This window comes from Mustela putorius, unplaced genomic scaffold (genome assembly GCF_011764305.1).
Source record: "Mustela putorius furo isolate JIRA1106 unplaced genomic scaffold, ASM1176430v1.1 tig00003987_pilon_pilon_pilon, whole genome shotgun sequence".
Lineage (NCBI taxonomy): Eukaryota > Metazoa > Chordata > Mammalia > Carnivora > Mustelidae > Mustela > Mustela putorius.
The window spans coordinates 18,906,684-18,918,973 of record NW_025422126.1 but is presented as its reverse complement, the minus strand read 5'-3'; the positions used below and the strand labels follow the sequence as shown (position 1 = coordinate 18,918,973).

The 12,290-nt window shown below is 35.5% G+C and overlaps 1 protein-coding gene across 4 annotated transcripts in view; it reads left to right on the top strand.

The window, feature by feature from the left end:
• The window catches only part of NOX4 (NADPH oxidase 4), a 169,353-nt gene that overhangs the window by 78,215 nt on the left and 78,848 nt on the right, over positions 1 to 12,290 (top strand). For all 4 annotated transcript variants that reach the window (XM_004763564.3, XM_045071523.1, XM_045071521.1 and 1 more), the window contains one exon: positions 8,466 to 8,526. In XM_004763564.3, coding sequence (XP_004763621.1) covers positions 8,466 to 8,526 — 61 coding nt within the window. The remainder of the gene's footprint in view (positions 1 to 8,465; positions 8,527 to 12,290) is intronic.

Here is a 12,290-nt window from a genome sequence, read left to right as displayed (position 1 = left end):
AAACATAACAGGATAGCTGAACTCCCTGAACATTAAACATGATCTAACTGCTCTAGTTTGGCTCCTTTCCAGGGGAAAAGAAAATATTCCTTCTTGTGCCTAATGAGGCTTTGTGTGATAAATATGAACGTAAATAGGTCAGTGTATTTAGAGAAAACCAGCTGTTTAATATTAAACTTGATTTATCCTATTGGTATTTTTAGATGCCTCCTTCTACCTAGGTACAAAAGAGAGTATGATGAATAAAGACTCCCTTCTAGACTCACATATCTTTCCAGCTATTGCCCCATTTCTCGGTTCTTCAGTTCTCTTTCTCTCATTTTCTCTTAAATCCACCGACGTTTTGCCCACAGCACCCTACAAAAACACTTCCAAAGTCAGCAATGACCATGTGACTGCTGAGTCCAGTGATCAGTTCCCAGTCCTCGATGGACTTGACCTCTCAGCAGTGTTTGGCACAGACGATCCCTTGCTTTATTTAAATACTTTTTTCATTTTGTTTCCAGGACATCCAGCTCACCTGGTTTTTCTCCTCATTTTCTGGCTTTTGCTCAGTCTCTTTTTGCTTTTTCTTGTCATTTTCACGACCTCTAAATATCAGAACACTCCAGTGTCCATTCCTTGAACCCCCTCTCCTCTCTAGCTAAACTCATTTCTCTGATGATCTCATGCAGGCTCACTGATGCATCTGAGTGCTATCTTCTCCCAAATGTATCTTTCCAGCCCTGCTTCCAACACCAAAATTCAAGCTTATGTATCCAGTTGTCTGCCAGAAACTTCCACTCAGATGTCTAAAGAACAACCTTGCATGTTTAAAACTGAACTCCTAACCTTCAACCTCTCAAATCTATTTCATCCACAAACTTCCCCACCTCAGTTAATGCCAACTCCATTATTCAGGTTGCTCAGGCTGAAAACCTGTATATTAATCTTGATTTTTATCATTTTAAAAACATGGTCAATAATCTGTTCACACGTTTCCTCTGCTCTGCCTTCAAAACTTGTCTGCCATTTCCACAGTGGCCCCATGGTCCAGTCTACCACCATCTGGATAACCTTCTAACTCGTCTCCCTCTGTCTGCCCTTGTTCATCTAAATTTATTCTTAACAAGCAGCCAGAATGATGATTTTAAAATGAAAATCAGATCATGTCATTTCTCTATTCAAAACTGTCCAGTTTTCACCCTGAGTTATACCTAATGGCTATTGATTTGCATCTGTATAAATGTGTGTGTGTCAATGTGTGTGAACGGGAGAGGGGAGGTCAGTGTGGCTGGAATACACTAAGGAAAAGGGAGGATGGTAGGAGATACTGTTGGAGAAGTCATGAGGGGTCAGATCATACGGAGTTTATAGAATATTGTGAAGACTCTGGATTCTACTTTGAGTGTGGAGGGGCCACTGGAGGCTTCTGAGTAGAGAAACGGCATGATCTGATTTACTTTTTAATAGGGGTTACTTTTGTAGCTGTGTTAAGATTCAGTGAATGGAAATGAGCGGAAAGAGGGAGACCACATAGAAGGGCATCCAGTTGGGCATCCAGTTGAGGCATGATGATGGCTTTGACCAGGATGGTGACTGTGGAGCTGGTGAGAAGTGGTCAGATTCAGAGTATATTTTAAGTGAACGCTAACAGGATTTCCTAATGGCCTGGGTATGGAATGTGCAATAGAAGAGTCAAGGTTATCTCCCAGGTATTTGGTCTGAGCAACTGGGACCTCATTGAACAAGGGAAGGTCATGTGGAGAGCAGGTCCTGATGAGTGTTTGTAGAGCTCAGTTTTGGAATGTAAATTTGAGACGGCATTTAGTGTGCTTTCATTAAATATTTGTGGGGCTAATCAGTGAAGTCACTGATCTCAACAATCACAGCCCTCCTCTTCACTGTACAGTTTACTCCTACACCTAGAACCCCTTCTGGCCCACCTCATTTTGTCTTTGGGTTTGGGGAGGAGTTGCCTGGCCTGTGCTTGGGGTCAGATGATTCTGGGGGTCAGATTATCCCATATACAGATGTGAATATAAGTCTTCTTTTTCTTCTTCTTTTTTTTTTCAATCATAAGTTGAACCCCAGGTTCCTTCTATTGTCTCTAAGGTCTGTTGTGAGGGAAAGATGGGCTTGCTCCTCAAGGTGATCCCCCTTATGAAGATAGTGGAATTTAAGCTTCATATGTTTCTTTCTATCTATCAGTTTCCCAGCCACCATTACATTTCACCATGCCAAATTTTGTTCACACCTCTCCATTGTTGGTACTCCATGTCATCTTTGCTGTTTTAGTTTGTGTTTTTTATCCCTAAACCATCGCTTTAGTGTTTTGTTTTTTTTTTGAGGGAGTTAAGATAAATACGCACTTTCCTTCACAGTTCATAAACATTTCATTTACATACTCTTCCAGAATCTTTCTGTTTAAGATGGAATCTATTTTTTCATGCAAATATACAAGTAAACACTAATGTTTTTCTTCAAGTAAACAAATAGACATTAAAATATTGTATTTGTCAAAATGTTTAGAGTCGTGATGTTGCATTAATTGTGATGGGTTCTGTGCTCCTGGCTCATTATCTCTTCTCTTACTTTTAGAACAATCCTCATTTGTGAAATTGCATGAGCTCCTAGTATAGTCTCTGGAACACTTTGGATTCATGTTTGAATGTATGAATAAATTATAGAAGAATTGCCCATTATTGAAGTCCTTATTCATTCTCAGGTTAATTCTCCAATATTTTACTGAACTGATATTTGAATGCATACCTGCTGTAGGTAAGGTGCTATGGAATATACAGTACTGACTTAGAAATATTTCTTGACCTCAAGACATTGTAAATGTATTTTAATGCAGAGAGACATTATATAAAATTAAGGAGGTTGACTGTAATAAAGGGTATAAAAGTAAAATAGTTTAGGGGGTCCAGGAAGTGAATTTCATGGCAGGGAAAATTAGGATTTGTTCATCAACGTGGTGGCATTTGAGATGGGTCTTAAAGAATTGGTAGGGTACAATATGAGAAATGGGAATGGAGTCATTCTAAATGAGTAGACTAATAAGTAGGAAAGTGAGAGAGCAGGGAAATGTATTAGCTGATCTATATTGGCTTAGATGGATTAGAGTGGTCAAGGAGGAATATGGAATATAAAGTTGGAAAGAATTTGGAACAGGTGTTTTTGGTTATAGACCCTAGGAAAGAAGGGGGTGTTCTTCCTTAGGTGGACACAAAAGGTTAATCAATAGGAGATTGCTGTAATCAGACATTTTCTTTGGTAAGATTATTTTAGAGGACTTGAAAGTTGATTGCATGCTGGAAGGCAGAAATATACATAATATTCCTCTGAGATTTGAGCTTCTGTCCTGATAAGGGCCTAGGTTCTATGTCCAGACATAAGAGAATCAGAAAGAGAGGACAATTTGAGAAGTAAGATATTGAGAATTTTAAGCATAGAACATTTAGAGTGAATTTCAGGTGGAAGCATGCAGCAGGCATAGAAGTTAGAGCTATGGAAGAAGGGGTTAAAAATAAGACCTGACAATAATAATTAAAGACTCATATTCTGTGATCATTTTCTGTGGCTTAACAAACTTTTTATATTGAAAATAGATTGTTTAATAAAGTACCGTCTACTTTAGAATCATTTTTATTTATTATTGCAGGATGTTGATTTAAAAACAAACACATTGTGGCTTTGAAATTTCTTTTTCCATGTTGAATAAATCATTGTGCAGTGACATCATTTTTACATTTAGTTCTCAAATGTAAGATGATTATGTAATATCTGTTTATATTTCTGTGGGACTGTTATAAAATCATTAGTCATTTGAGCACTTTAAAAACTCAGTGCCATATTGAACAAATAATTGGAAGGAAAACATTTTTACTCAAGGATATCAAAATAGAAATTCCTCCAGATCTGTTCTCTCATATAAATTCGGTCACTTTATTTTCTTATCCTTAAACTGGGTGATGTATATTTTGGTACATATATTATGGTCAACATGATCCGTACTCTTTTTCTTCATGTAGGAAACTTAAGTGAGACTAAATTGAGACTCAGCAATGTCTAATTGCTTACATTTTAAATTATGTTTTTAAAATATTTAAAATTATAAACATTACAAAGGCTAATAATAAATTTTAAAAAGAGATGCATACAAAACGAGTTCTCATTTTCTGTTTTCAGTTTTGCATCCCAGAAGTTAATATTCCTAATGCCATACTATGTATTCTCTTCAACTTATTTCTCTGTATAGAAAAAAGAAACATACCTGTTTTTATTTTAATAATATAGGCTTAAGTACACATATTATCCTGAAACTTTTTAGACTGAAAACTTGTCATAAGTGTATTTCCTTATTAATGTTCGAGGAGAAGTAGATAGCCATAGATATCTGTATTTTACTATTACTTCTTTTTGAGAAGTTTTTTAAGCACTATTAAAAAGATAGTGAGGATGTGCTCACTTCGGCAGCACATATACTAAAAAAGATAGTGAAGAGACATATCTGGAAAGAAGTTGCCGATGTCAAAAAGGTCTGTGTTCTCTAGGATTTTGATGGTTTTCTGTCTCACATTTAGGTCTTTCATCCATTTTGAATTTATTTTTGTGCATGGACTAAGAAAGTGGTCTTGGTCTGGTTTCATTCTTTTGCCTCTTGCTGTACGTACACACACACACACATACACACACACACACACACACACACACAGAGAAATATTATTCAGCCATAAAAAAGAATGAAATCTTGTCATTTGCAATGATATAGATGGACCTAGAGAGTATTATGCTAAGCAAAGTAAGTCAATCAGAGAAAGACAAGCATCATATGATTTCACAAAACAAACAAGCAAAGAGAAAAAAGAGAGAGAAACCAAGAAACAGACTCTTAACTATAGAGAACAAACTGATGGTTACCAGAGGGGAGGTGGGTGGGGAGCGAAGGGGGAACAGGTGATGGGGATTAGGGTGGACACTTGTGATGAGCACCAGGTGATGTATGGAAACACTGAATCACTGTATTGTACACCTGAAGCTAATATCACACTGTATGTTAACTAACTGAAATTCAAATAAAAACTTCAAAAAATTTAAAAAAATTAAAAGAGGAAGCATTAAAGAATCACTATACTATGTTTTAAGCAACATTAGTGAATCTGAACATTTTTTAAAAATTTCATTTATTTATTTTGACAGAGAGAGATCACAAGTAGGCAGAGAGGCAGGCAGAGAGAGGGGGAAGCAGGCTCCCTGCTGAGCAGAGAGCCGAATGTAGGGCTCAATCCCAGGACCCTGAGACCATGACCTGAGCCAAAGGCAGAGGCCTCAACCCACTGAGCCACACAGGCGCGCTAATCTGAACATTTTTTTGTGCAAAGGTACTAGAATGTGATTCTAAGATCCTCAGTCATTGTTTCAAACCACACATGCTGAAACCATTCTGTGCTTTACTCTGGCGAGACCCCTTCAAATTTGAAGCAATGTGATTGGGCAAGACTATTTTAAATTCTGTGTTCTTCTTTCCAGTTAGTTTGAGAAAGTATCAGTACTTATAAAGGTATTATACCAAGAGTCTGAGGGAAAAACTACTATGTTTTATCTATTCACAATCAGATCAGCGTTAAAAACTGTACTGATACATTTGGCCAGCCTCACAAGGTGGAGTTTTGTAGGCTCCTACAGGACTGGAGGGGATGTTATCATATCTGAGTATCTTTTACAATTGCACTGAAAGAATGGGCTAGAGATATGAATATTTGGGAAGATATGTTTTCCTTTAGAGTATGAGATTATATCAAGCCAGATGCCCACTCAGGCATCTCAAGACTAACTTTTTCCTCTCTATTCTGATACCTTCTTCCTTAGATCTTATTTTTACAATTTGAGGGTTAGTTCACAGTGAGGGAAACATCAGGTGATGCATGGACACACAGATTGGTAGCTTTGAACTCTGTTGGGGTTCTTGCTTTCTATAAGGCACAAATTTTAGTGCATAGAGGCTCTGGTCAGCATTAAATAGTACAGAGTGAAAATGATGGGTGGTTTATACACATCACACCATCTTACTAATGGTATAATTATTAAGATATACTAGTTAACAAAACTTAATGATCTTGGAATGCAAATGAGATAAATATTAGAGTCACCATTATAAATGAAATAGTACCTTTTATAGTACAAATAATATTTAAATAATATCATATTTATAGTTTCTTTTACTTCATTTCATATTTTTATCGTATAGTAATGATTCCATTAGAAACAGTGATTGCAAAAGAGTAGTTTGGAAATTCCATGTCACATCAATTCCCAATGCTGAACCTTTATTAGATCATGTATTTTTAGTATGTTTATGATTTCTGGTGAAGTGAGCAATATCTACATTTTTATTTTTGTGTTCTCTCTGGTTTCCAAGCTGCCTTTCTTGTTTGACGGTGAGTTCTTTACATTTCTTCATGGTGTCTTCTTTTTCTCTTATTTCCTCTTCTTACAGCATCCCGGTTTGACCTACACTAATTGGTTGACACAGTGAGCTCGAGGATATTAGACTTGCTTTATGCAACCCATTCTCCATCACAGAGCCCCCACGAACACATAGGGCTTCAGCTCATGTTTCCCCTTAATTCTTATTGTTGTATGTCGATTCTAGTAATCTTCAACAAATAACTTTTCTTCCTCCTACACCATTTGCTTTCTCATGCAACCTTACCCATTTTCCATGTTTGCCTTAGTGGGAACAGTGACTTGCCGTAGTTAAGAACTATGTAGTCAGATAGACTTGGATCCAAACTCTGTCTCGTCTTCTTACTAGTTGTATGATCTTGGGCAAGTTCATATTTTCAGTCTCAATTATTCAGTATCCCTTACTATGAAAGACAGGGGTTGTTGTGAGATTTTGGAAATAAAGAAATTGCCACTGCCCTTGGTAAATTGTACTCAGTAAAACTTTGGTAGTTACAGGTTTGAGAAGTTAGCAATGGGAAGGGGGTTGCTAATTTCTGTAAAAATCAGGAAAGGACAAGATATTGTGTGATGAGAAAGGGATGTTTTAGGAAGTAGGACAGTTGAAAGAACTTTTATCATACAGTTAAAATAATAATGTGTATAAAGTTCTTGTCCTTAACCCTTAGATTAGATGTATTTTCGGAGTTAAAAATTTTGTGGATTTTAAAAGGTATGTATATTTCATATATTACAGAAGATCTCTAGCAGGATATGGGGTAACATTCTTACACAAACAGATACTTTTTTTTTAAGATTTTATTTTTAAGTAAAATCTGAGCAAGGAGTCTAATGCTGGGCTCAATCCCAGGGCCCTGAGATCATGACATGAGCCACAGGCAGATGCTTAGCCTACTGAGCCATTCAGGTGCCCCAACAAATGGATACTTCTATAGAAAACACTTCTGTATGAATTTTTATACAAAGGTGTTAGCCTCCCATCATTACCCTCCCATAAACTCAAGTCAGATTGTGCCACCAAATGAGTTATGAAAGAACTTACTTTTCACAAGGGTTGAATCTGATGATTATGGATGAGAGATTAGAGTTCTGAAAAATAAAAGGAGATTCTGCATTTCTTTATTGTGAGCCAAAATTATTCTCTCATTTCAGTGATGTGGGTGTTTTCTACATTTCATAAACATGGGGCTATGGATGCTTTTCTTACTTCCATAACCACACTCATTCCCTCCCAGGTACCCTTGCCAGTTCACTTCAGGTTATTTTATTTTATTTTTTTTTAAAGATTTTATTTATTTATTTGACAGACAGAGATCACAAGTAGGCAGAGAGGCAGGCAGAGAGAGAGGAGGAAGCAGGCTCCCTGCCGAGCAGAGAGCCCGATGTGGGACTCGATCCCAGGACCCTGAGATCATGACCTGAGCCGAAGGCAGCGGCTTAACCCACTGAGCCACCCAGGTGCCTCCACTTCAGGTTATTTCTTCTGAGAATTAAGAGAGGGAATGAAATAGAACTCTTTCAGTAGGAGTTTCTTTGTCGGACATGGAAAATTCAGGTCACTTTGGGAAATTTTTTTTTTTTCCTTATTCCTGGAACTTGTTAAGATGTGAAGTGTATATTAATATCTGGAGTGAAAAAGATATTAAAATCATTAGTCTCCATTTCTTCCTTTGTCGTTTAAACCTGTGTCCTCTTAAATATTTTGATTCAAAAGGCATTTTGGCAATATTTGTTGTTAAATGTGATATACTAACAGTTTTAGACTATATGTCTTTTTTTATAGAGATACCTATGGACTTTTAGAGAAATGTATATTGTATTACTGACTGGTCGAAGTTGCTTTTTTTCTTCCACTAATGAGGATCTATATATATTTTTAGTTCATTCCTTTCTATTTGCTATTGATTTGGAGGACTTGCTATGAGAATGAAAATTGTTATTAAATCATAGTTTGGTAATACTTAACTATTACTCAGAATTGATTCCAGTGGTTTTTGTTTGTTTGTTTGTTTTAGTGTCCTACTGAAACCAAAGCAACATTTGGGGTCCACCTTAAAATAGTAGGAGACTGGACAGGTATGTGGAACACAGAGTTTTAAGGTACATGCTTTGAAAATAATGGGTCATACAATAGTTTGCATGTGTTTAAGTAATAGGACAACTAGCATATATAGAAATGTGGATATGTTCTCAAGCTGTTGTTTTCTTTCTTTGCATATACAGTTTTGATAGTCTGTATTTTCTACTTGTAGGATGCATTTTTAGAATTCAAATACCTTGGATATTAATAATTGTTAATGTATTGTTTGCTGTGTTTACAAATCATTGGTTTCTGCCTACTTGTCAAATGCACTGGCAATAGTGGGAAGAATGAAATGTGTTTTTTAGAAAATATGATTTTAAAATAAGTAGTTGATTTTACTCTCAAAATAATCAACACCTGGGATTGGGATTTCTATTGAGATTTAAATCTAACAGTTCCTGCATGACCTTTTTGTGGTATTACCTATGTGTATAATATAACAACTCCACAGCATCTTTGGAATAGTGGTCAATTTTTTTTTAAAGATTTTAGTTATTTATTAGACAGAGATTACAAGTAGTCAAGAGAGGCAGACAGGGAGAGAGAGGAGGAAGCAGGCTTTCCATGGAGCAGAGAGCCCGATGTGGGGCTTGATCCCAGGACCCTGAATCACCACCCAGGTGCCCCTGGAATAGTGGTCATTTTTCATAGCAAATTTATTAGTGATGTGTTACTCATTTATTCAATAAAAACTTTTATATTATGTGTGGCATGCATTGTATTAAGAGTTCTGAATAAATAAATGAAACATTGTTCATTCTCTATTCCCCTGGTCCAATACAGTGATTAACAAGTGAGTGCTCAATAAATGTAAATGTAAATGTAAATCTGTTGGCTAGTTGCTTAGTTTGGCTGTTCAAAAGAAAGAATGCAGTATAGACATGAATGCAAGTTAAATAAAAGTATTTTCTAATTGAGTGCTAAACTAGGAGGAGGGAATCCGAAAAAGGTAGACTTAGAATAGTCTAGAGCTTCACAGAGAAGAGGGAATTTGAGCTGAACCTTGAAAATCAGGCATATGAAAAAGGAAGGAGGTCATTTTAGTAAAATTCACAGCATTGTCAAAAATCAGGGAAGGTAATGTGTAAACCATATCTGAGAAGGGTCAGTCAGTCTAGCAGAAGCAAAGACTTCATTCTTGGGAGTACTATGAAAAAGATATTTGGGGTTACTGCAGTGAAGATGTTGAATGCCTTGACAAGATAATAAAATAACTTAGAGATGCTAGAGAACTTTTGAGAGATTTGGATCATTGTAACAATAATAGCATTAATAATTTGCTAGTTGGATAGATTAGAATCTACTGGTACGGGAAGGCAGAGGAGAAGAGTTCAGTGGAGGAATGGGAATGGAAAGAGGACTAGAAGGAAAGGATTTGCTGGCACAGGTTTGAGAAGTTAGCACTGGAAGGGGGGACTAATTTTTGTAATAATCAGGAAAGGGCAAGATATTGAATAATAAGAAGAGGGGGTATTTTACAAAGAAGGACATTTGAAGAACTTACATCAGACAGTTAAAAATAATAGTGTATAAATTCTTTATCCATAGAAAGGACAACCAGCTTGGAATTGGAAACTTGATGAAAATGGAGAAAAAAACCAACAGAGTATTTAATGAGCAAACGATGAGATTAATCAAAAGACGTTTGAGCAGTAATGACCCATTCAGAATTATGAAAAATCAGGCTTCAATATGTGTAGTTTATCTGATTGCATCAAAAGAGATCATGGTAATCCCTTGTTAGAAAAACACTGGTGTAGCATGAAAATAGTAATTCTCATGATAATCTCAGAACTAGTTGATATAATCATAGTTGTTTTGCACTATTTGACAAAGAACAAGTTCTTTGCTAAGAATCTCAATGAAATGTGAATTAACTTCAGTAATGAGTGGTCATTGAAAAAATTCTGTATCTGAAGAGAAAAAGTACAATGAAGATATAATTTAATTCATCATGATAAGGAGAAACTTCATGATGGATTATTACTAGCTATTGTTACTCAGTTTCTTCGTAAAGTTATTTTCTATTGTCAGTAGCTCATTAAAATAAATGATTACCTCATCATTTATTTCTATCTTTTCTATTAGGGACATCTTATAGTTTTAATTTTTTTCTCCTTTTTTGAGGGAGAAATAAGATCATTCTATTTAGAGCTCAGTTCCAGTCAGATGATTTTCAATTAATAAACCTTCTGGGTTGTTGACTCTAAATATTTGTTGACTTGGAAAGAAGTGTCAAGCGTTCATGCATAAAACCCCTAAATAATTCTGCACTAAATAATATCTGGCACTTTAGGTCAAAAAAAGGTTTAACTGTCTTAAAACAATGGAGTTATAATTATGGAAGGAAAACTGGGAACATTACTCTAAGATCATTGGGTTTTGTTTTAAAATAATTAATTAAAACTTAGTGCTAAGAGCAATAGGGGTAGTAAATAGCAAAAAGATGTTTAAAAGTTGAATATCAGAGGTTTGCTTTTCAAAACTGATAGATATTTTATAGTTATTTTTTTCTTCCCTGAAATATGTTCTGTCTTGGGCAGGTCAAAAGAACAAATTTTAGACTGCCCCATGGATGGTCTTTCTAAGATTAATCAATGATACCCAGCAGCAAAGTGACCAAGAAGAAATTTGAGCATAGCTCAGGACAAGCAGGCCTCAAAGTTTCAGATTTATTGTCTAGCTTTTTATTTTAACCTGGACTTTTGTTGCACCCCTTAAGTATGTGAAAGACTCATTAAGTTTGGAAGACCCTTCAAACCTCAAACACAATTTAGGTTTTTCCTTGAAATGATGGTGATGGAACAGATAAATCACTCAAGTGGATTTATCATCGAATTAATTTTTGTTGCTTTTTTAGAGTCAGTCATACTTTCCAATTTCAAATACATGATCACAGATTGCCTACTGGTTTGCTTATCATTCTAACTGTCCAAAATGTTTTATTTTGTGCATTAGATTACTATTGAATAATGTCTGAGATAATGTTATACTGTTGGTTTTTGTAGTGATCTAAATAGCAACTTACTCTAGTTTTACTACAAAAGCATTATACGCATTGAAATTACTCTAAAAATTTTGTCATTTTTCCATTCAATAGTTAATGGATTGACAACTGGATAAATATGCAATGAGGGCTTATTGTACATATCCTGTATAATCCTTGAATCTGTGTTATCAGTTTCTATCAATTTAATGTCTAATGAAAAATATTCCTATAATCAGAGGATATGGTTCACTTTGAGGATCAAAAGTGGGAAACCAGGGCCATATAACATCATGAATTTGTCTTAATACTTAATACACGGATACTCATAGTACAAGAAACCATAGATAAAATTTTAGTTGAAGACTAGACCAAGAAAAGAGTTGATAGTTCTCTCTTTATTTATTTCTATGTCATCAAATTAGCCAGGTACATATAATTCATCTAGCTGATTGTTTATGAAAAGATTAAAACAGAATATGTGTAATGCATTTAAAGGATATATTTTTTCTTATAGGGAATCTCTTTACAAGTCAGATTATGGCCACACAAATTATAATAATGTTATTATTTCATAATGAGAACATGTTTTGGAACAATTGTGGCATCCACCTTTACCATCCATATCTGTAAATAGCTTTGGTGGCTGTAAGAAGAGTAAAAAATCAAAAGTACTCCTATTGAATACCAACCATTTTTTAGACGGCATGCCCAAAAAGCAGATGCAAAATAGGTTTGAGCAAACTGGCTGTTTTGAACAGCACAAATCAT